General features: G+C 49.3%; 1 protein-coding gene across 2 annotated transcripts; it reads left to right on the top strand.

Moving 5' to 3' along the window:
* The first annotated feature begins 9,354 nt into the window (after nucleotides 1-9,354).
* Il10ra (interleukin 10 receptor subunit alpha) lies at nucleotides 9,355-23,697 on the top strand. 2 transcript variants are annotated; one of them, XM_075966094.1, is made up of 8 exons: nucleotides 9,355-9,506; nucleotides 11,315-11,435; nucleotides 11,934-12,118; nucleotides 12,949-13,115; nucleotides 14,175-14,325; nucleotides 17,177-17,298; nucleotides 21,059-21,091; nucleotides 21,204-23,697. In XM_075966094.1, exons 1-8 carry the CDS (start codon nucleotides 9,440-9,442, stop codon nucleotides 22,113-22,115), a joined length of 1,758 nt encoding a protein of 585 aa, XP_075822209.1. In that variant the 5' UTR covers nucleotides 9,355-9,439; the 3' UTR covers nucleotides 22,116-23,697. The 2 variants fall into 2 exon arrangements, with proteins under 2 accessions (XP_075822209.1, XP_075822208.1); XM_075966093.1 differs by lacking the exon at nucleotides 21,059-21,091 and having other exon boundaries at nucleotides 9,357-9,506.
* The last annotated feature ends 1,075 nt before the right edge of the window (nucleotides 23,698-24,772 follow it).

The raw sequence follows: 24,772 nt of genomic DNA on the forward strand, positions 1-24,772 counted from the left end.
ACTGGTCTATGACTGGGATTGCCTTCTAGGTGACTTTTTGTCTGTGGCGAGTGTGAGAGGGGTGGAGCCATGTGGACCTCCTCTGCTTTAAAATGGGCAGATAAAGTAATTATAGCAAGTTACCCAATGCAATAATGTTAGTTTCCTTTCAGCTAAAAAGGCACAGACCCTTTTTATACCCAGCTAGTTTGCCTGACACCCAGCTGAGTCTGTGCAGTTGAGCTAGTCACCTGATAGGGAGGAATGCCACAAGGAAGGCAGAGGCCCTGACATCAAACCAGGACCCCGGAAGATTTGTGCTACTGACTTAGGTTTTCATATGCAGAGGTTAGAGGGAGGAAAATTCAGTGGAGAGGCAAGAGGCATCGAGTCATAAGCTCAAGACCACGCTGTGATAGAAATCAAGCCAACCAGAAGGATCTTGGAAGCATGCCCTAGGACAGCCAATGGGCAAGCACTCAGAAATCACTTCTGTCACTTCTAAATGAGACACAGTAGTGACTACCTAAGAGAATTTAATGACTCTCGGAGCAGCTGCTCCTGATTTCCAGCTTTCCAAAGTGCACCTTAGACTTTCCGCAGTTTGTAACACGAAGCAGGAGTCTCTCTGAAATGCCATACCTTGTATCAGATATTAGTAAAATGTCTACATATTTATGAACACTTGATTTATGTGTGGGGTATGTGTATGTTTGTGTTTATGACTTACTAGATCCAAGAATTTTTGTGAATTTCTGAGAGTCATCAAAATTTTAAAGGTTTTGCCAGGCGGTGGTGGCACATGCATTTAATTCTATCACTTGAGAGGCAGAGGTAGGAGGATCTCTGTGAGTTCGAGGCAAGCCTGGACTACAGAGCTAGTTCCAGAACAGCCAGGGCTACACAAAGAAATCCTGTCTTAAATTTTTTTTTAAAGTTTTAAGAAGTGTAAAAGTGGTCTCATCACACACAAGAACTCTAAAAACATGCCACCAAAAAAAGTTTATTTTTCTTTCATGGGTCCTGGTAATTTTCCAGTTGTTTTTTTGTTTTTGACAACCTGAGAAGAAGGTCTGGGGCAGGGCAGTGCCTACAGAAAGGCCGTTTGGTGCTGGTTATCAAGATACCTGGGAACATGCCTACTCCTTTCAAAGTCATGAAGGTGTCTCTGTTTGAAACGTTTGGGGAAAGAAGGTGAGAAGACCATGGCTGGCTGTTCTTCTGTCTCCAAAGGTCAAAACACCACAGAATGAGCTTGGGGGTGAGGTGTGAACCTGACATTGTCTTAAGACAGCTCTTCCTCTCTGAGTTTCATTTTCTGGCAAATGACAAGTGCTTCAAGACTACCCTGAGGTCTTAGCTTCCCTCTTCCATGCCTTTCTCCCACGCGCTTAACTGCTGGCTATGTGCACGCTTCTCACCCGCCCTCCCTGGCCAGCCTCCAGTTACCGTTTCTTGTATTTGTTATTGATTCTGTGAAAACGTTAAAATGTCACTTTCAAAATGTCCTAGGAAGAGTGATGAGCCAGGACAGATGACCTGACATCCTAGCAGGGATCCTGAGGATTGGGGCCCTGGAAAAGGGATGTCCAAATGTAATAGACTATGTTTAGTCCACACTGGATTGAAAAAATACCCAATCTATATTAAAAATAACCATAGGAGCCTCAATGCCTTACGTGATCTTAACACTTTCCTCTAAGCTGACCATTCTTGTATTGCATTGTTATTTGTTGGAGGTCTTGATCCCCCAAAAGTACCAAAGTCTGACACATTTTTTAATCCCACTGTGCCTAGGCAAGGGTATCTGACAAATATTTGCTCACTTTAATCCTGATAGGTTGAAAAAAGTGCTGCCATATACATTTTACAGCTGAGAATTCTGGGATATAAAAAATCTGTGACTTAGACAAAGTCACTGATGACAACTGACAGGCCTAGAATTGAACCCCAGTCTGGGGTGTTTCTATCCAGCATACTCACTGCCCTCAGGGCTGTGACGGAACACAACCTTTAAATTCTTCAAGCCGAGAGGTTTGAAGGGGTCACATGTACTTTCTGCATCACATACTGGTACCATCTTTTTGGAGTCTCGTGTTTTCTGGGTGAACTTGCTTGCTCATGTACAAATTTAAAAGAAGAAGAAGAAGAAGAAGAAGAAGAAGAAGAAGAAGAAGAAGAAGAAGAAGAAGAAGAAGAAGAAGAAGAAGAAGAAGAAGAAGAAGAAGAAGAAGAAGAAGAAGAAGAAGAAGAAGAAGAAGAAGAAGAAGAAGAAGGACAAGACAAGCCTGTTGTTTGAAAGAAGCCTTGGCTATCCACAATGAGTCCAAACCGAAGTGCAGCATGTTTGGTTCCACAATGACTATGGAGTGTCTCCTTGGCCTGCCATTGGTACAAATACAAACCTTCATTTGCATGAATGGCTTGCTGTGATTGGGGAAACACCTTTCCTTAGAAAAGATAGAGAAATGGTTTCCTGTGGCTGAGTTTGAGCTGATGCATGTCTTAGGATCACTGTGCTGAAGTTGGATGAAACGAATCAATGGGATTCACCACCGTCTGGGTCACTGAAATGGGAGCTAAACATTGCCAAGCATTGTTTAATAGAGCCGAACATTGTCACATGCTGTTAGTACTATTAGTTCTGCCTTGAGCTTTTGTTAGGTCTTTAGTTAAAACACTCTTTTTAATGCTTTGTGTGAATTATTAAAACCATCAGAACCAGGACTGTCGGCAAGCCTTTCCCTTGCTCCTGGCTTCCTATTTTCCAAGCATTCCTCTTTGGAAAGCTGGCTGGCTGGTCTTATAGTAGCCTGGTTCCTTTGAACACACCACAAATGCCTTGCGGAAGCAACACTACAGTCAAAGCTGGGTTTTGCCTAAGAACCATGGTGCTCCAGCCGTGGCTATTTCAAACAACTCACACCTATCTTTCACGCTGTCACAAGCGTTGGTAAACTCTAGCAGCAAGTTTCATCCAGGTCAGAGGAGAAATATTTCCCCTTGGTAGCCCATAATTTTTCATTTACATGAATGGCTATGCCGTGACTCATAGAAACTTCTTCATACACCACTTCTGGCTATGTAACAAGCTGTTTGGCTGACTTTTGAGTGGGCTTGGAAATAATCTCCTAGGCTTCCGGTGCTGCAACATGGTGCCCAATAAAAATGATTCTGGAATGACCTTCACTCGCTCTTGATTCTTGTCATAAGAAGTGGACTGAGTTGGTTGCATGAAGAAGAGACGTTTCAGTGGGAGCAACAGTACCTCGGTGGTGGTGGCACCGCAGCAATGGCAGAGGTGCCAGTGCATAGATGGTAGTAACAGAAATCGGGTGTCTGAAGAAGTCCAGAGAACAGTCAGGAGGGGAGACAGTGGGGAACAGAAGCAGGGTAAGCAACAAGATACAGTGGAAGTATAGAGAAAACTTTAAGGACCTGAAGTCAAAGGACTATAGATCATAGAAGGAGTTACAAAGCTCTGCCTAGTCCTATGGGTAAGCGGTCTTGACACCTGATATAGAAATATAGGGATAAGGGTCTTAATACATAAGGCTCAAGACCTTAGGCATTGCTAGGAGTCATGGGTCCCCCAAAGGCAAAGCTTCAGAGTTCTAAAACAAGTTGGTACTGACTACACTATAGCAAACTGCTGGGAGCCAAAGCATGCATTAGTTGCACCAGGCACCAAAAAAAAAAAAGCCCACAATAAAAGCCGCCCCCCCACTTGAGCATTTAGAGCCATGAACGTCTAGTCTCTAGGGCAGTGGTTCTCAAACTTTATGTTGAGACCCTTTCATACGGTTCCTCATGTTGTGGTGACCCCCCAACCACAAAATTATTTTATTTATTCTTCATAACTGTAATTTTGTTACTGTTATGATTCATAATGTAAATGTCCAATATATGACCCTGTGGAGCGGTCAAGACCCACGGGTTGAGAATCGCCCCTCTAGCACCTAGACCCATAAACTTCTAGCTCTGAAGGCTTGGAACTGTAAGCCTCTGGATGTATCAGCTCAGCTCATATGGTTTGGGCACTTATGGAGCCAGGTCTGTGATTAAATAGCTACCCCTCACCTATTCCAGCCAGTTGATTGGTAACATAAGTACTGTTTACAGAAGCCTAGACAGCCCCCATGCTGGCTGACCGGGTCTCTTTCTCTCCCCAGGGGAACCACTGAGGGAAAGGCCTCACCTGCCACCACCTGGACCACAGCTTCTCTTCCACTTAGTATTAGTTAGGGTGAAGGCAATGTGTGTCTTGTGTGGTCCACGGGAGTGGAATCTTACCACTGCACCACAGCTGGGAATTCCTCTTGGAGGATGGCGAGGTTCCTTCTGTGAATCATCAGGAGGTAAAAGAAATAAACAAGAATGCGTGGGTTCCGGGAACAGAGAAAAGGGCCTCCTCTTTTATGGAGCGGCCTGAAGAAGTTGAAGATAGGGAGTGTTAGCCTGTCCCACTGTATAGACTGCCCAGTGTAGAATGGAACTGGGCTGGTGACCCTCCAGGTGCCTGTGCTGAAGTGATAGATTTATTGCTTCAATATAATTATAATTGCCATGTCCTGAAGCAAGTATAAATGGCAATACCTTGGATATTTTTGATATCTGCACATGTCCCACAGCGTTTTAAAATGCATCATGTCTGTGTACATGCCTGGAGCAGGCTGTCATAGCTCAGAAGTCTCTATGTGAGACAGAAAGACATGCTGGGAACCTGCCAGGGGGCTCTGGTCTGGAAGCCCAGCAACAGATCAACTTCCTTGATTTGGAAGACAAGGATTGGGGATGCTGTTATTTTTGAAGAAAGAGGAAATGATACCCTCAAAGACAGGAGAAGTCAAGGCCATCTGGGTTGTTGGAGGAAGGCATGCTCTCCTTTTAAACAACTGGGGACATTTCTGTGTGTGATCTGTGCTCAGCTGCTTCTATCTGAGTTCACAAGGAAGGGACAGCACATGGTCCATACCCTCTCCTGCCAAGATGGTGCTCCGAAAAATCACTCAGGTGAAGGGAGGTATCCCAAGAACACAGGCCCCTGTCACGCATAGCCCATACCACAGCCAGAGAGAAGCCACACAAATCCAGACTGAGGGACAGTGGACGGGCTCCGCCTATACAGCAGATGGCAGGTTCTGCTGGCTATTTCTGTTAACCACATTTGCTCCACTGGTGAAGGCTACCTCAGTCGTCTCCATATTTTTGTGCCCAGCCCTCCAATAGCCCAATAAGACTATAATGGTTTCAATCATGCAGAAGCTAGTAGAGGCCCAGGACCTTGGGCTAAGTTCACAAAGCTGGTAGTGGACAAGCTAGAATGAAGTGCTCCCTTTCAAAGGCCCATGGGTTCTGCTTTGAGTATCCATCAAGAGGAGGATCCTTGGCAGAGTGTAGGAGTAAGGAGGCTTTTAGCCCGAGTCTGCTGCTTCAAGCAGCCAGCAAGACTTTTACCTTCACCTGGAAGACCAGCATATCTCCCGGGTTCTTCCAAGCTAGCTGGCAGGACAAGCTACCATAGCCAGCAGAGTTCCACAGACTGAGCTGCTGAGACATGACAGGCAGAAGAACTTGAATCTGGAAACCATGGCTTGAATTCTGCGGAGTGAGTCACCAATTACTTAGCTCCACAGTCAGTGTTCTGATTCTATTGAAAATGCAAATCTGCTTCTGTCAACAAAGCAACCCAGCTGAAGTGCGTGCGGCAGCGGCGGCAGCAGCAGCAGCACCCTATTCAAGTCCCAGCCACTGTTCAGAGGACATCTCTTCTGAGCCCCATCATATTTAGCCAGCAAAGTGTTGGGCAGAGAGCGAAAGGGAGTGGTCATGAATTAGTTTCCACAGATCCATTCAGAAGGCTCCTCCTGGGACTAGAACCGGACTGAGCAGGCCTGGAGCACTGGCCTAGCCTTGGCAGGCCCTATACCTTGCACTTAATCCTTCTCACCCCAAGGTCTGCCAAGTTTCCCTAGGCAGCTTCCTCTTTTCTGTCTCTAGCTCAGACTCCATGGCCTCGGGGTTTCTCTGTTATGTGCTGCTTTGTCAGAATGATCACAAGGCCCGGAACTTCCCCAAACCCGAGTCCCGAGACAAGCTGTGCCTGCGGAGCACTGTTTCCTGCTGCTCAGATGACTGAGCCCTCTACCCCTGTGAAGTCCATGGAGACAACATCATCACAGGGACCCAGATGGAGCGGAGTGAAAGTGATACAGCGGAGCCATCCGGACTTCAGAGGTACTCTAAGCGCTGCCTTGGAAGCAAAATGTCTGCCTAACCTGCCTGGGCCCACCACCACACCTCCTTCTCAGTCCTGAGCAGCACCCCCCCCACACACACACACACTCATTCTCCTTCAACTCACTTGACATTGTGATTTGCAAGGATTCTTCCAAGATTCAAAGGTGCCATTGACAAAATAGGAAACAACATAAATACTAGGGTCTAGCAGCCCAGGACTGACCTCAGCTCTGCTGCGTACTGCGTGAAGGAAATCTCTGCCCTCTGCCCTGGTGTTCCCATCTACAGAACACCGACTGCTGGGGCCCTCTCGGTGGCTGACAGAGCGGCACAGGCAGGGGCAAGGCCTGGATTTAGCATCCACTACTGCAGCTTCACGAGGGTTAAAACCAGTCTCACACTGGGAAACAGGTGTCCCATGTTCCCAGAAGGAAAGGGGATTGCTCAGCATCTGGCTGATTCCCGCTATGCTATGAAGTGTTTTGTGGAGTCCTTGGTGCACCCCAAGAGTTCGAGCGCGTGAAAATCCTGTTACTTATCATCTGTTCCAACACAGGTGCTGACGGCAGAACCTCAGAGCAGATTTGTCAGATCCAAAGAGCAGGCATCACTCAACACAAAACAGCACGAGTGTGGGTCCTTCTAACAACTTTACTTTTCTAAGGGGTAGGAATTGTTTTTTTTTGTTTTTTGTTTTTTTGTTTTTTTTTGGTTTTTCGAGACAGGGTTTCTCTGTGGCTTTGGAGCCTGTCCTGGAACTAGCTCTGTAGACCAGGCTGGTCTCGAACTCACAGAGATCCGCCTGCCTCTGCCTCCCAGGGGTAGGAATTGTATGCCTGGTATAGCGTCTCCCCTGGTTGCGATGGAGGAAGGAGGGACAAGGGAATAGCTTGCACTCAAAGCTGGTTGGGCCCTGAGCAAAGCGTCAAACTATGTCGGCCCCTCAAAGTGTCCCAATCTCTTCCTATCCAACTGCTACTCGCCTACTGCCAACTCAGCTCTCAAGTCTCAGCTACCAGGCCACCTCCTCCAGGAAGCCTTCCCTGTTCTCCGCCCTGCATCCACTTGTTAGTCTGTACTTTCCTTAACAGAAACTGCAAACATCCCTGCTCACTTTCTGCCTCCAGCCAGGTGGTTTTTAGAGGAAGGGGTTTGGTTTTGGTAACACTTTCCCCCAGCATCGGCTTGTGACGGTAAGCGTTGGTCTATGAATGAACAATCTTGATCATCCTTCAAAACAGCCATGGAAGGGGGCTTTAAACGTCTTACAACTCAACGAAAAACTAAAATAAAAGGCTGCTGAAGCAGCAACACCACAGTGCTCTCTTTTGAAAGGGTTATTAGGAGCCAGGCCTTGGTGGCACACGCCTTTAATCCCAGTAGTAGGGAGGCAGAGGCAGGCAGATCTCTGTGAGTTTACGGCCAGCCTGGTCTGCTAGAGCTAGTTCCAAGACAGACGCCAAAGCTACAGAGAAACCCTATCTCAGAAAAAAAGGGGGGCGTTATTAAAAACAAGGAAGTGACGCCTGGGTTCTTGCGTCATACCCGGGTACTCCCAAGCAATGTATACTCTTACCAGTGGAGGGACAGGTAGTGTAAAAACAACAGTTTTTTTTAAAAAAAATAAATAAATCTTCACACATTAAAAAATCTGAGGCTTTCCAACTTAGCTGATGTGAGGGTGTGGTAACAAGGCTGTCTGTCCCCTGAGGGTGGTCCTGGATAACCATGTGTTGGATGCTGTGGTTCACAGCTATTATCCCCAACTAGCCATGGAGCTAGGGCAGCCTGCCCCCCACTGACAAGCACCTTTTTTAATGAGCACCCTCAAGTACAGAGCAGGGTCTCAGCCCACTCGGCACACACTCAGTCCAGTCCACTGGGCATAGTTCACCCATCCCCATTGTGTTTAAACAAAGCTCGTATCTCCACAAGCCATGGGGGGGGGGGCGCATCATTCGTTCCCAGGTCATGCACACAACGCTCGTGTCCCACACCCCAAGTTGGAGCCCCTTTCTTCAGGTAAGGGGTGTCCAAAATTTTTGACATAGTGGCAGGACCTTGTCATTTACAAAGTTCACACTGAAGAAACACTAAATTCGATTGCCGGGGGAGGGGACCCTTAATAAATATCTCATATCTGTACTGTTTTCAGTAAGTTTCCTATTTTAAGTGAGGCAGGACTGGGAGTTACACTGAGGATCACACAACTTGCTGATTAAAGGTCGGATTAAAGGTCGCCCATAGGTGCTCCACACAGTAGTGTGTCTTCAGTGTGACCAGTAGGCCCCAAGGGGAGTTGGAAATGTCCTCTTAAGAGCAAGAAATCCTAGTGACTCCAGCCCCCCCCTTTGTGCCCTCCCAGAACAAAACAGGGTTTCCAGGACAGCATATGTATGTGCCTGGCAGATGGGCCCGCAGGTGCTGTGCACATCTCGATTAAATTCGGTCGACATTCACCCTGAAATCCTGTGAGTGGTACACTCCTGTGGTAGCAGTGCCGCCTGCCAATAAGTGAGGTGGACAAAGCCTGGTCTCTCCCACAGTGACATCATTGGTGAAACAGGAAGGCAGACTGAGGTCTTGGCCACCGAAGAGATACTTGGGTGTACCAGGTCTCAAGACATCAGGCCAAATATCACCTCTAACCTGCAGATTCAAGACAAGAACAACCTAAAATGCACGGGGGGGGGGGGGGGGGGGTCGTGGACTCCCTCCAAAAGTATGAAGTCAGGTAGGGGACAGTCTCTCGCTGTTGGTTTAGCTGAGAGCTAGGGCAACACCGGGACTCTCACAAGTGTCCTCACACACCTGTGCTTTGGCCTGGCACAGCCAGTCAGTTCCTGGCCTCGCTGGCCACTATAGCTCTGCTCCCAACCACAGCAAAAACTTACAAGTTTCTACACCCTGGCCACCTGCACTGTGAACACACACACACACACCCTGCGGCCAGGCTGCCCCATGATGTTGGGAGCCAAGCAAGCAGAAGGGCTCAGCTGCACTTTCACCTTGAGACCAAAACCTCAGGAGATTCGCCTTGACTAGCCTTAGACTACAGAGGTTTCCGAACTCCGCGAAATGAGGGCGGGGCGTACCAAGGCCCCGCCCCCAGGCGGCGCTCCTGCCGGCCCCGAGGAGTCGGCGACAGTCTTCAATTCTCACAGCCGCGGCCGGCGGCGCAAAGGCCGGCTCCCGCAGACGATGCGGCTGTGCGCCCAGGATGCTGTCGCGTTTGCTCCTGCTCCTCGCCGCTCTCGCCAGCCTGAGCCAGGGCTCCCGCGCACACGGTAGGCTCCCCAGAGCTCGCTCTGTTGCTTTCAAACTTACACTCCACGGAGAATCGGCTTGGATGGCCCTCTCCGGACCTCCGCGATTCCCAGCTCCGGCTCCTTCACGCTGGCAAAATTGGGTCTTGGGCTCACTATTGTGAAAGTGGAGGAGGCTAAGATTAACCGTGGCAGCTCTGGAGTGGCCATCAAAGGATGTGTCAGGTCTATAGTTCCCATCCCGTTCCCCTGTTCCCATATCTATCCACCTCACAGCAAACCATAACTTAACCCTTGCTTCTCTAGGGCTCTGACTCTTCCATGACTTCTCCACTTCTTAGACTCCTCTCCCCTTACTGAACCCTACCCTACCATCTCACCCCTATCCTTCCCCTTCTCCCATCCCCCACTCCCTGACCATCGCAGGTAGTCCTTAGCCCTCAACTCATTGCGGCTGCCACTTACCCCCCTCCCACTTTACCTAACCCTAGGTAGGTTTCAGTGGCCCAGGAGAGATGAAACCGTGGACATAAATGGCATAGAGGCATGAAAACTGGGGTCGCAAAACACTTCTACAGGACTCCAAAATTTGAAGTAAAATCCACACAGCCAGTCATGTGATCTACAGCCGCATTGGGGATGTGTGGCCAGCCCAAACACCACAGACATGGGCTTAGTTTTTCACTCACCCTCCCAGAGTTTTGCAACCGAAACACAGTCTTGAGATTCAAAGGCAGTACACGAAAGGAAAGCCAAGGGGGCAGGGACGAGTGTATTTTCTGAGAATGACAGCGTCACTCAAAAAGAAACATGACTGCTGGAACTGATAGTTTTGAGAAGAAGGGAAGTGGGTGCAGAGCAGCCTTCTAGAGAAGTCATCTTAAAGGGTCAAGAAGGCTGGAGAGGAACAAGGCAACTGTTGGCATTGCACACTCTTAAGCTACAGAATTTAAATGGCAGAATTCATCAGCAGAATTCCCTCAGCCCCAACACATTAGCTGAAGGGAGCAGATTGCAGGAGTCTGGAACTAACTCTTTGCCAGTGTATCGACCCTGTACAAACCGCTGTCTTTCACGTAACCATGAAATGGACATTCTTATTTGAATCTCAAGACTGAGTTTCTTGCCTTAGAGACCTCTGGGAGGAGGTCTGGGGCCACAGCTGACTGATTCACTCTGCCTCTACGTCCAGATTCACCTAGGCATCTGGTTATAGCTAGAAACCAGGGAATGGGAAAAGCCCCAAGCCCCGGATCCCAAGATGTCTTCTGTGTTGGAATGCACAGTGATGTCCACAAGCAGTGTCTGTGTATCCAGGAAAGGCCAGGGGCCACGGCTCCAGGGCAGGGCTGGGATGAGAACTTAGTCTTGGGATAGTGCTAGAACAAGGACAGGGATTGGGCAGAGCCAGGGACTGGCTCACCTGCGAGCTCACTGCTCACACACATACCCCTCACTCCCAGGCATCTTCCTGGAATGTTTCAGACTCAGCTTAACCTTGTCAGTCCCTCCGGAAGATTCTGATCCCATACAGCTATGGATAGAAGGACAGGACACTAGCTGTGGAATCAAACACTTTCTGGATATAGGTCCTCACTGTGCCCCCTTACTAACTCCACTGCCCTTGGGCAAATCAGTTGACTCTCTGGGCTTTTGTTTCTTCCTTAGTAAAATTTGCATGTGTCTAGCTAGAGCCCAGAGCTGCTGTGATCACTAAATGGACTATAGTACCCGTATGTGAATTATAACCCTTCCCACTATCACCACCCTCTTCCTAGTCCCTGGGGATAGCTGTGCTTTCTCTAGTTTTGGCATTCTTTTCCCCCTAGGGACAGAGCTGCCCAGCCCCTTTTCTGTGTGGTTTGAAGCCAGATTTTTTGAACACATCCTCCGCTGGACACATATCCCAGTTCAGTCCGAAAGTACCTACTACGAAGTGGCACTCAAGAAGTAAGAAAGCAGGGCCCAAGGGGTGTGGGGGTCCAGAAGGAGATAGGGGAGGGACTAGGTGGCTGAGTTACTGTTGAAATAAGACCAGAAGGGACTCTGACACACCTCTTTGACACATCCTTGCTTAAGCATCATGAGTTGAGCAGTGTGCTGGGATCCCCAAGGTGGGTAGCTGTTGGCTCTGAGGGCTTCCTAGGATTATGGGAATGTACTCACAAGTGTAACTAGATGAAAGGAAGAAGGGGGATTCAGAGTGGGCTACCACATTCTTGTGGAGTATTGAGTTACTTAGCTTCCCAACCAGAAGCCCTCTAGACCATGGATGTCAATAGGGACCTTGATTGAGGAAGAGGGAGACTCTAGGACTAGGGCCGTGAGGGTTGCTGCTCCCTTTCTGTCGTTATGGGAACGTTCCACCCTGGCCTTTTCCTTCCCTCTTAAGGGAGAGAGGCATGGGTCTAAGCTGCCTCCCCAGTGCTTTCCCTGCTATCTCCTCAGGTACGGAAACACAACCTGGAAAGACATCCACAGCTGTAGAAAGGTCCAGGCATCTTCCTGTGATCTCACCAAGTTTACCCTGGACCTATACCGCAGCCATGGCTACCTGGCCAGAGTCCGGGCAGTAGACAACAACGAGTATTCCAACTGGACCGTCACTGAGACCCGCTTCACAGTGGATGAAGGTGCTTTGCCTCTCCTAGACCTAGAACATAGCCTTCTGGGACCCTTCCAGTCAGGAACTCCAGCCTAGGGCTTTTCTGTCTGATCTCATGGCTTCTCACATCACCAGGCTTCCTGGCCAGGGAACTTGTTGCCTCAACAGATCTGAAGCTGTCTGAGATTTTAAAGGGACCTGACATTGTTTATTCTCCGTAAAAGAGGTTGTGGATTGGTTGGCATGTCTGGGTCACGAGAAGCATCACTATGAACTTGTAGAGTTTAGGCAGAGGTACTCATCCCTAAGCAGGCAGAGACAGAGTTCAGATGAGACCTGGCCCCTCCATAAGGGTGAATCTCCCAGGTCTTGCCTTTGAGGCTGGAAGATGCACTGAAGAAAAAAAGTGAAGACAATTCGTGGGGAGTTCCAAGGGAGTCAGCCTGACCATGGTGGAATTCTTCCATCCACCCTGGGCCTGCACAGGATCTGGGTACGAGATGAGCTCGTTCTGTGGGATTCAGAGCTCGAGGTAAAACTTGGAAGATCATTGGAAGGTCACTGGAAGGTCGCTGGTTCCCACATGCAAGCTTATATGCGAGGGTCAGCTGCTTGCAGAAAGCATACCCTAGGGAGTAGCTTGAAAATTTGTATTTCCGGGAGCCAGGCTGACAATTTCAGATTTCTCAGATGCTAGAAGACCTATAGCATCTGTAACACATTCCCTATGAAGTTCTTATGTGGGATAGGGTTGTAACCCAAGGCCCGGGCTTTAGGGTGGTAAGGTTTGACCCGGGAGTCGGGCTGTGGATGCATCCCTAGTTCTCAGCCTCATGCCTTTGCCCCTCTCCCTCTCAGTGATTCTGACGGTCGGGAGTGTGACACTGGAGGTAACCCAAGACCGCGTCTTTGGGACGATCCATCCTCCCAGGCCCCAGATAGTCCCTGCAGGTGACGAGTATGAACAGATCTTCGAGAATTTCCGCAAATACATGGTTTCCGTCCGAAAGATTCAGGAGGAGAAGGTATGAGGTTCTCCAAGACCACCAGACCAGGGATACCTAAACTAGAATCACTGTCATATCCCCACTGGGGAGCTTGGCACACACAGGAAAGAGAGGTTATGGGGATCCGGGAGGAAACTGATAGAGGCAGATCTCTCAAACTATTCCCGGGAGACAGTGAGGAGAACACGCCTACCAACAGCAGTGAGCAAGGCAAACACAACCACCCGTCAGTGTTTTCTTCCACATTGTAGATAAGGACACAGAGCTTCCAGATGTACTGAAACCCAACCCCTGCCGGCTAGACTCCATCAGATGCTCCCATCTCAGTTGTTTCTAGTACTTTCTGTGAAGAGCTTCCACTTCTATAAAAGGCGCCCTTTGCTCTATTAAAGTAAAAGCAGTGGGCAGGGTGATGGCTGAGTAGGTAACGAGCTTTCTATGCACGAGCATTAGGATCTTAGTTCAAATCCCCACAAGCCACATAACGCCAGACTCAGTAGCACACATTTGTAATCCATTGCTCCGACAGTAAGATGGAAGCTGGAAACAGGAGACTCTGAGAAAGCTTTAGGCGAGCTAGGAGTACCCAGTGGCAAACAATAAAGAGATCTTGTCTCAAACAAAGTAGAAGACAAAGACTGATATCTGATTGATCTCTGACTTCCATGAATGTGCTGTGGCACACACACTGCATGTACACACGCACGCGCGCACACACACGCACACAAATGCACACATACATGTGTATGCAATAGATATCACACGCACACACAAACACACACACACACACAAATGATTAGAACAAAATTAGACTGGGCAGTTAACAGAGACGATGGGCTGCACTGACAGTCACGGGATTTGTTATCTTAGAAAAAGATGACTGAAGAGACTTGGCAGAGTGCTCTCTAGAGAGCCCCACTACCCCAGGGCTGGCTCACTTAGCAACAACCCCTGTCTGGCATCTCATAGCCCTGGGCTCATCTCCAGCAGAAAACCAAAACTAGGTCCCTCCCACTCTCAGCTTCTGTGTACCACGCATAGAAGGATTGTTTACTGTTGTTCTTGTTGCCATTTCAGAATACAACCCTGACAGTGGAACAGGAGACCTTCTCCCTCAAAGTCCCCAGAGAGATGGGAGAGTTCTGTATCAAGGTGAAGCCCTTGGTGGAAACCCGAAGTAACCGAGCAGAATGGTCAGAGGAGCAGTGCTTACATCTCACGGAGCAATGTGAGTGACCCAGACTGCAGACAGAGGGTGCTGGAACTGTCCAGAACAATCCAGAAAGCAATGCTCAGGGTGGCTGGTGCCCACACTGGGCCCAGAGCTTCTACATAGAGCTGTCATTCTTCACACGACCCATGGGAGAATTTGCCCCATCCTGCTTAAAATTATCCTAAGTTAAAAAAATTATCATAGGACATAAAAAGATGGTAAAATCTTAATACATTTTGGTTATGTCAATCACAATGACATCCCAGCATGCTTGTTTCTCCGTTTCATGTGCACATACACATTCAAAACAGAACTCCCATGGCTCAACTGAGCCCTGGCAACTTCTGCGTTATCTGAATAGTTTAAGGCTTGTCGTACAAATAGCATGGTGCCCCAAAATAGTTCAGCAGAACTATAACAATTCAAAAGAATTCAAAACACAAAGTCAGTCACTACCCAGTGATCACCAACAATGATTCACAAATCCCGAAGGCTTCAAGGAAGTAGGAAGATGGCTCAGTCCATACAGTACTTGCCCCACAAGCGTGAGGAGGTGAGTTCAAATCCCCAAAACCCATGTAAAAGTTGGACATGGTGTGTGTTTCTGTGATCCCAACCTCCCTCCTCAGAAGAGGGGCCAGAAAGAGGGAGGCTATGTCTCACTGACCAGCCTATCCAAATCAGTGAGCTCCTGGTTCAGTGAGAGACCCTGAAAAACAAGGTGGAAAACCAGGCACAATGGCACAAACCTTTAATCCTAGCATGCAGGAGGCAGAAGCAGGTGGATCTCTGTATGTTCCAGAACAATCTGGTTTACATAAGTGAGTTCCAGGCTAGGAATGTGCACAAGAGACCCTATGCTGCCCCCTACCCAAAAGAAAGAACACAAGCATGGTCCAGGAGAGACACTAATGTTGACCTTTGACCTGCACATGCATCCCACACACATGTGCACATACAACACAAACACAACATCACTACATCATACTACACACAAACACACACACAGCTCAAAGGACCCTAAAGATAGGAAATCAAAGCCCAAGTTTCAGCAAAGCAGGAGGAATTTACCAAGGGTCGAAACTTTCTTAAAAATCCAAACCAAGGTCCAAATACTAATTTCTCTGCTTCACCAAATAGAGATTAAAAAACAGATAATCCTGACCAAAGTGGGACAATTTTAAAAAATCTCCAGAATAGCATAGTTGAGGCAGTTATAAGGGATTCTTCAGTCTTTTCTTTCTGTCCATGATAACTTGCAGGGTGTGCTGGCATCCAAAGTGTGCCTTTTCTCTGGGCCACAACTTGCTAGAATTATTACCAGTCCTGCCAGCAGAACCTGTCTCGACAGCACCTGAGCAAGATCAGCCACTCATCCTCAGTAGTTTAATAAAGACTCAGAGTGAATGGCAAAAAAGGAAAATTTATTCAATGTGGCCACATGGGGATGAGAAACAAACATGACTGGTGGCCCTGAAAGCCGATTTTCCAGGGTATTAAGGGCATGAGAATCAACATGATGTTTATGTTTAGAGTGAAGGGGGTACATACAGAACTAAGCAGACCAGGTCAGGGTGTGTGGCCCCTCCCATTATGGTGTGTGGCTCCACCCATTATCATTATCTCAACTTCAGTCTCTCCCATTGGTCTGTTGTCAGAACTGTGGGAAATCTCTAGGAGACAAGTTCCCCTTGACTGGCATCAGGCTTCGGCCTTCTTCTCCTAGGGAAAGCCTGCTGTTCCTATAGTCAGATAGCCAAAGGAAGGGTGTTAGAGAGTCTCTTCCGAAAAGTTTCACTCCTGCCAGGAGGTGATACTGGGGTCCTTCCACCTGAGCACAGCTGAGCTTTCCAGGGACCCCTCTCTCCTGTTCCTGTTTGGTCCTCCTCAGGGCCATGGCGGGAAGGGCTCCTCCCTGCCCCGAGTATCCCAGAAGACACAGTGCTGACCTGGCTCCCTGACAGAGATGCTGGAGTCAGCAGAAACTGGTTCCAGGCCCTCAGCCAGGGGCCCAGGCCCTTTCTCAGGATGGGTTATCAAGTGTAGTTGTGTCTCATCCTTGAGAGCCTTTCAACCAGCTGACTGCCCAGAGGCAGCCATAGCTAGCAAGCCATGGCAGCTGATGTAAGCGTACATATTGTACCCAGTGTGTGCCCTGGGAGTGTCCCATCCAGCAAACATGAAAGGGACTCTTCACAGAGTTGTGGTATATTCCAGTGCAGCTCACTGTCATGAAAGACCCAGCGCAGAATAAGTCACCAAGTGTATGTCGGCAGCTTTGTGTGCTGCTGGGATTTTCATCATCCTTATGTACAAAAGGTTTGCTGGAATCTTGGCTTTATTGTTTACATGTGACCTAGAACGAGTGGCTTAGTGTCTCAGGGCCTCAGGATCTCAATATGTAAAATGGGTTGATGCTGGCATTGACAGCTAAGGGTCAAGCAACACAGGTGCGGTGTCTGACAAGCATCCTGAGGCAGTTTTGTAACTTTTCCCATTAAATACAGACAGTGGGGCTCGTATTCTTTATGATGGATTTGTTAGTTTATCCACAGCTCGTAAGAGGTACAGCTGGGATTTAGATCTAGGTACAGATGCCTCAGGCTCAGCTCTCACCTACCATTTTCTCCTGCCTCAGTGTTTCATTGGCCATTGTGGTAGTCCCCCAGAGGCAGAGCCCATGTGTTACTGAAGGAACTGGTGACAACCGAACCTTTCTAGGAACCTAGATACCTCTCGGGCTCTGATCCACCAATTGCCTATGCGGATGACCTGGGTCCATTCACCAAGTATGTTCTGATCATAACCAAGGGATCTCTGGGGACTGTACCTTTTGTGCCTCAAACCTATCTTTCCGGGTCTGCAGATTTCACCTTGACCAACCTCAGCATTATCTTCACTTCCATCCTGATACTCTGCGGAGCCCTGGTCTGCCTGGCTCTCCAGCACTACATCCGGCGACGCCCAAGGAAGTTGCCTGCAGTCCTGGTGAGTTCTCTGTCCTTCCTATATTCCTGCATGGTCAGGGCATCCTCATCCAGCAAGCACACACTAAACCCAGTCTGCAGAACAGTGCCTCTGAGTAGCCCAGAGACGGCATGCACACGCAGGTGCACACATGCTGAGTTAGCATGGTTTTGTCATCCAGGCAACGGCCTGTGGAGTAGCTGCTGTACACCATGAATTGGTCCTGGTTATTATCCTCATTTTAACCAGTGGTAAATTAGGTTGCTTGTGCTCACAGGGTCACACAGTTGGGAGAGGTTGTAGGGGAGGCTTGTTATCATCCTATCGTGAGGCTGCTGAGGGAGGAGGCTGCAAGACAGAAAGAGGGCTAGAGCGGTCCCAGAGAGGAGAGAGCAGAGTGGAGAGCTGACCCAGAGAGGAAAGTGCTTGTGGGGAAGCCAGGACCTCCTTCCTCTGTCAGACAGAGGCATATGTAATAAACCAGCCTCCAGAAACCATCCTATAAGAACTCTAAATCTCTACTGGTCTCTGGCCTGGTCTCAGGCTGTGTCAGAGGTGGCTAGCCACAGCCCCTGGACCCTGGATAATATATGCACTATTAATGTATGATAGATGGCTGTAGACCATGTATATATGGATCTAGTTGGACAGGCACTGGGAAGGGAAACAACCCTATAGAGAGTCCTGAAGTCTCTAGGAAAAATAAGGAGACACCCGTACACACATACATACAGGGAGAAGAGGGGGAGGGAGAGGAGAGAGGAGAAAATAAATGTATGTGTGTGTGTGTAAAGATGGGATGGCCTGGCCTAATCAGGACCTTTGCCTAGGCAAGAGTCTGTTCTCAGGTCAATGACCCAAATGTAGAGAACTCTAAGGAAGAGATGGGCGAGCCAGCCCTTACAGTTCTCAAGGGTTTACTAGTTCTTCCTGCATCTAGCTAAAGTTTGTCCTCGTCATCTCTCTCCGTGCTCCCGGGAGATTCAGTTCCCCAGACACATGCCCCTTGGCTTGTTCCAAGGGAATCTTAACTCATAGTCTGTGCAGGGCTAGGAGCCTGGGTGCTGGTGGTTTGGGGTGAATGAACCACACTGCTGAGCCTGGCTCTGTGGAGAGTGGGATCCAGGAAGTGGGAGAGGGCAGCCCTGTCCCTGGAGAGGCTCAGGGATGAATAAAGTGGTATTTGAGCTAACTACAGAGCATCCTCCTGAGTTACAAGTGCTGTCATGGAGGAAACTGACCTATGTAGCCTTTAGGGGTTCCCGGTACTTGATGCCAGCCCGTGCCAGCCAGGTGTAAATGTAACATGAAATAGGCAGAGATTAGAGATTTCCAGATGCCCAGAATGACAGGCAACTTCTTGTTGATTCCTTCTGGGCCTGTGCGTCGTAGCTTTGATGTTCCCATGAGAGCTTTGCTCCTCAGATTTAAACTGCCCAGGTCCACTTAACAGTTGCCCCTGTCTGTGGGGGTGACATGTGTGAGAGAGCCCTGGCACGTTCCTGAAGTTACTCTGAGCCATCTGCCGATTTGAGCTGAGCCTCCAGCAGGTCATTGAAGTCAGTTCTATGTCAGTTCTGTGAAGCAAACTGGGATCGCAAATCCAGATAGCTGTGTATAACTCGGGGTTTGTCCTTTTTGCTGGTGACTCCTAGCGTATCATCCAAGCTCTCTGAGCCTTGGGTTTTTCTCTAGGACACAGGGGTGATGAAATTCCCACAGAATTGCCAGGGAATATGATTCCACCCAGCATATATTTATCAAGTGTCTTTTACTTAACCCGGACGATCCAACCACTGCACACATTTCGTCTTCGCCATCAGAAGGCTCATGCTGTCGTTAATTCCATATATGGATGGGAAATAAAGTTTAGAAAAAGGATATTGGCACAGTGACAAGCTGCTAAAAGATACCACCTTCACCGCCAACTAGGTCCATAGTGGCCATAGTAACCGGGACACAACCAGCAGGCATTGCTTTGGAGTCATTAAGTGTCAGGGAATGCAGGCAGGGGTGCAGCAGAGTCAATCAACAAACCTGACTAGTTCCGGCTCAGCTCTAAAGAGAGGAGTAAGACTGGATGGTCACTGCCTCTAGAGTTTACATTGCAGTGTCTTAAGTAGAGTTGCTAGGGCTGCAGTGAGACGCTGGGACCAAAAAGCAAGTTGGGGAGTAAAGGGTTCATTGACCTATACTTCCATATTGCTCATCGTCAAAGGCAGTCAGGACAGGAACTCAAACGGGACAAGATCCCAGAGGCAGGAGCTGATGCAGAAGCCATGGAGAAACAGCTGACTGACTTGCTCCCCATGGCTTGCTCAGTCTGCTTTCTTTTATTTAATAGTGAAAGTTCAGATGTATTATGATTGGTATTGATATTTTTTAATTTAAGAAAATTTATTTTCATGATTTTATGAGTGTTTGCCTGCATGTATGTATGTATGCATGTATGTGTACCATCTGCATGCCTAATCCCCACAGAAGCCATAAGAAAGCATTGGACTCCCGGAACTGGAGTTAGGGATGGTTGTGAGTCACCATGTAGGTCCTGAGGACCAAACCCAGTCCTTTGCAAGAGCAGCAAGTGATCTTAGTCACTGAGCCGTCTCTCCAGTCCCTGATGAGTACCCAGGATCACTATTCCAGAAATGGCACCACCCACAATGGACCAGGCCCTCCCCTATCAATCACAAACGAAGAAAATGCCTTACAGCAGATTTTATGGAGGCATTTTCTCAACTAAGTATTCCTCCTTTCAGATATCTCTAGCTTGTGTGTCAAGTGGGCGTAAGATCAGCCAGCACATAGAGGAGCTAAGTTTAGGAAGAAGGAAGGAAGGAAGCATGGGGAAAAGGCTACAGCGCTGGTTTGGCCTGAGTGCCTGCAAAGTCCCTCTGAAGAGGTGGCATCCGAGCTGGACAAAGAGGACACAGACATGTGGAGTTCTAAGAGTATCCCTAGGACAGTGGTCAGCAAGGGCCCTGTGCCAGGGCTGCCCTTGCCTTGCTCAGGACAGGAAGGGTTCCACCATGGAGAGAGCAGAGGAACAAACTGAAAAGTGTTCAGTGGCTTCTCCGGGACCCTTAGCAACTAAGCCCTTGACTGCAAGCTACAAAACTCGAAGGATGGCAGGATAGAGAGATGGGGTGGGATGGGATGGGGTTAAACGCACTGGGACGCCTCGCTACTTACTCCCTGTGACTAGCGTCAGTGACTTCCCTGCGCTGCACACACAGGTGCTTACTTAGCAACTAGTTCTTACTTGGGGCTGGTGTCTGAAGAGTTTGAAATACACCTCAGTATGGGCCCAGCTTTCCAAGCCTCATCCAGGCCGCAGAGATTTCTCCAATCTCAGCAAGACCCCATGAAATGTGGCCCTGGGAACACTAGTTACCTGTGTCCCTGCCTGGGCTAAACTGTGAAGCCCCCTTGGGAGAAAATTCTAACGCCAGTACGAATCTGAGGAGCACCATGCAGGCTGCCCAGGCTCTGTTCCCACTCTACACCTCCCCGACAGTTGCTCACCTGACACCCGAGAAGGTCCTTGCAGGCGGCCACACCTCTCGCTGTATAAGTCTCATTGCTGTGGCAAAGGCCTGTGCCCGGCAAAAGCAGCTTGAAGAAGGGAGGGTTTGTTTGGGCTCACAGTTTGAGGTGCAAGGCCATCACGGGAGGGAAGGCATGGCAGCGGGAGCATGCGGCAGCTGGTCGCATTGCTACAGTCAGGAAGCTGAGAGGTGAATGCTGGTGCCCAGCTCACATTCTCGTCTCTTCACCCCAGGACTCCAGCCCACGGGATAGTGTCATATCCAGGGTAAGTCTTCCAAGCTAACACCCTCATAGACATACTTTGTAGAACCACGTGGTTCTCAATACAGTCAAACTGAGCATGACAGTCGTCACACTCACCCTGCCTCTCCTCCCAGGTCTTCGAGAAACCCCATGACTTCCTCCCAGTCAACCCTGTCTGCCCAGAAACTCTCAACACTGTCCACATCCTGGACCTGGACGCCTTCCGGAAGGTGTCCCCAGAGCTGAAAGACTCTGTCTTGCATGGCAGCACGGATAGTGGCTTTGGTAGTGGCAAGCCTTCACTGCAGACTGAAGAGTCCCAGTTTCTCCTCCCTGGCTCCCACCTCCAGGCACAAGGGACTCTGGGAAAGGAAGAGCTTCTGGAGCTACGGGACAGCTGTGGGGACAACACAGACAGTGGGATCTGCCTGCAGGAACCCAGCTTACATTCCAGCATGGGGCCCGCTTGGAAGCAGCCGTTTGGATTCACCAGTCAGAGCCAGGAAGACAATGACATTAACTTAATCCAGAGTACTCCAGGACAGCCTAAGAACACGCAGAGTGACTCTGCCTTGGGCCATGTCCATATCCTAGAACCTGGAGTCTCTGAGGAGAAAGACCAAGTCACAGTGACATCCCAGGGCTACCAGAAACAGACCCAATGGAAGGAAGGGGCGGCAGACCCAGAAGGACACATGGACAAAGAGCTTTCCTTGACAGATGACTTTGACCCTAAACTCAGGGTGTGCTTGCAGGCTGAGTTAACTTGGCCTCCACCAGCTCTGGCCAAGGGTTATTTGAAACAGGAATCCCAAGGGGTGACCCCGGCACCAGCAGGGACCCCGAGTAGGCAATGGAGTCAGCTGACTGAAGAATGGTCACTCCTGGGCGTGGTTAGCCGTGATGACCTAAGCACAGAGGGCTGGAATTTTGCCCCTAAACTTGCCCCTCTGGACTATGGGGCAGCCCCTGGTGGCCTCCTGGATAGCTTTGACTCTAACCTGGCCACCCTGCCGCTGATCTCCAGCCTGCAGGTAGAGGAATGACATGGTCTAAGGGCTCGTTGTATTCCAGCCATGCCTGCTCTCCTGCCTGCACTAGGAGGGCCCAGGAGTCAAAGAAATGTGTGGGCCTTTTTCTACAAATCCACCAAGGCCAGCTAGCCAAGCCCCTCAGGGCAGGAAAAGGCCATCTTGCTGGGCAAGTGTCCGGTACATGGGAGGTTGTGTCTGCTTCTGCTGAGATGGGCCCTGGGGATTCCAGCCTACCTGAGCAGGGTGGACAGAGACCTCACCTCTCAGGGCTGGGTTCTGTACTGGAAGAACCTGTGTTTGGGAGGAACCCCAGGGATTTCTAGATATGGTAAGGTTACCAGGCTGAAGACAGAGCAGCCCGGAGGTCCACAGAGGAGTAGGAGTAGCCAGCCTCCTGCAAAGTACAGAGGGAATAGGAACCAGGCTTAATGTTGTCACGGAGAGATGAGCCTCGACTTGGACATGGTACCTGTAACTGGAAGATCTTGAGGTGCTTTGCCACCCTGAATGATCAGCCAGCTACTTCAGAACCATGGGGTTCTGTGACCCTTGTGGGGTGTCTCTACTATCCATCTGCAGACATCTCCCTGTTTTGACATCTGTGTCCCCCTGGCTTATCTTCAGTGGCCAAGCCATTGCTCTTTGCCACTCACGATCGTGCTGACAGGCCAGACACACTATGGTTGTCTGTGTTAGCACACTACAGTTTATGTGGCTTTTGGGTGTAGACACTGGCCCAGCCTTAAGACTTAGATATCTGTATTTGCTGCTATTTTCTAAATACAGACCCAGAGAACAGGGTCCTGGGCTGGCATGACCTTGGTCCAGCAGCTTCTTCAGAGGGCTAAAATAAGAGTGAATCGTTAGGAAGTCCCTCGTGCTGAATGTTAGACAAGTTGGCCCAGGGGTGATAGTTTTGATCTTGCCATCTTCTGGGCTAGGAGGAAGTAGACTGTGGAAACCATCTGCCCACAGGTAGCTTCTGCCTCGTGCCAAGGTCTCAGAGATCTTGCAGGAGCTTAGGCCCTTGTGCCAAGATAGCTGCTAGTAACTGGGGCTCAGGGCTGGTCCCACTTCCCTAGACTGTATTTGAGACCTGCGCTCAAACAAAGGCAGTTTGCATCTGCCAAGCAAGGATGCTGGAGAAAGGGCAAGGCTGCTGATCCCCTCACAGTGCCTATCCCTGAGCCCAGAGTTTCTCCAAAGCCTTCTGAAAACAGGCTGTGTGACCTTAGAGAGTCAGCCATGAGCTTGCCACTCTGCCTAGAAGGCCACAATGCCAGTCTGGTACCAGAGCTCCTTCTGAAGTTAGAAGGACTCCTTGGGATTGATTGCTTGGGAACCTTTATTTATTTATTTTGCTCCCTTATTTATTGAAGAGGCAGCATAGCACAGGCGCAGGGCTTAGGGTCTCTCAGGAGCTCTAGTTTTGACTGCACTGTTTCTAGCTGTGTGACCTTGGGCAAGTCACAGTTTCCTCTTTGCGCCTCAGTTCCTGTCTGTATGTAAAACTTGAAAAGTTCCCAACAAGACCAATCCCTCGGACTGTGGAGTCCTACCGAGAAAATGGACATAAATGTGCCCCCAACGGCGAGCGAATGGTGCGTGTTTTCATTCCAATAAATGGGTTTTTATGAAAACCATCAAATTTCTCATGGTAACTGTGGACCACTGGTGAGGAGATAGTCTGCGGACCTGGGCCCACGCAGACAGACCCAGCTTCAGCATTAACTGTGACCTTGGGAAAGGCACGTGTTCTTTCACAGTTTCTGATTGCCCAAAGGTGACACGAAAGTGACAGTTGTCATGGTGAAGTCATGGGGTTGAAATGAGATCATGGATGAAAAGAGCTTACTGTGGTACCCACATCTGGCATTCTATGGGTAAACATCTGTCAAGGGCTGTTAGGGCCAGAAAGGGAAGCAGACTGCTTTTCTTAGAAACAGATGAAAATGATGGGGTGTTCTTTCAGAAGACTACATGGTAGAAAGTTCACCCCAGTGTTTGGGATGGGAGTTCTGACAGTGTGGGACTCCAGGACGGGAGTGAGCCAGATCTGCAGACTCTGTGCCTGCTCACCTTACCCTGAAGATGTGCCTGGGTGGTTCCCATAGGCTGGAAGCCTCCCGAGTTCTATTCTAAAGGTGTTTTCCACAACAATCAGTGTGTGGGTTGGCACAGCTCCCTGAACTCAGTCGTGTGGGTGCAGCAAATCTAGGGGCCACGCCCGAGTCTTGGGTGTCTGTGTGTCTGAGATCATCAGGACACCAGGTCCTTTCCCACTATCTCCCATGAGCCCTCCCTATTCACTCTGAGAAAGGAGGTCTTCTGGAGACACAGCAGTCTCCTCTCCTGCAGAGAACCTGAACAGCACCACAGTGTGTGTGTGTGTGTGCGCGCGTGCGTGCGTGCGTGCGCAGCATGGGCTTACTTCTGCCTTGGGGACCTTCTGGCTGGGTCGGAAAAGAGAGGAGCAATGACCATTCTTTCCGGAAATGGTGCTGGGAATGGCTTCTTCCCCATGGACAAGCTCCTGAGGCAGATGGGAAAGCGCCTGAGCACTGGATAGATAAAAGAGAAGAGAAATTATCATTGCGAGAAGCAGGCTTGCAGGACAGAACAGAGGCAGAGATGAGGTGTGAGTGTCAGCAGGCCTAGATCTGTTAGTG

The sequence above is a fragment of the Microtus pennsylvanicus genome, chromosome 3, assembly GCF_037038515.1.
Source record: "Microtus pennsylvanicus isolate mMicPen1 chromosome 3, mMicPen1.hap1, whole genome shotgun sequence".
NCBI lineage: Eukaryota > Metazoa > Chordata > Mammalia > Rodentia > Cricetidae > Microtus > Microtus pennsylvanicus.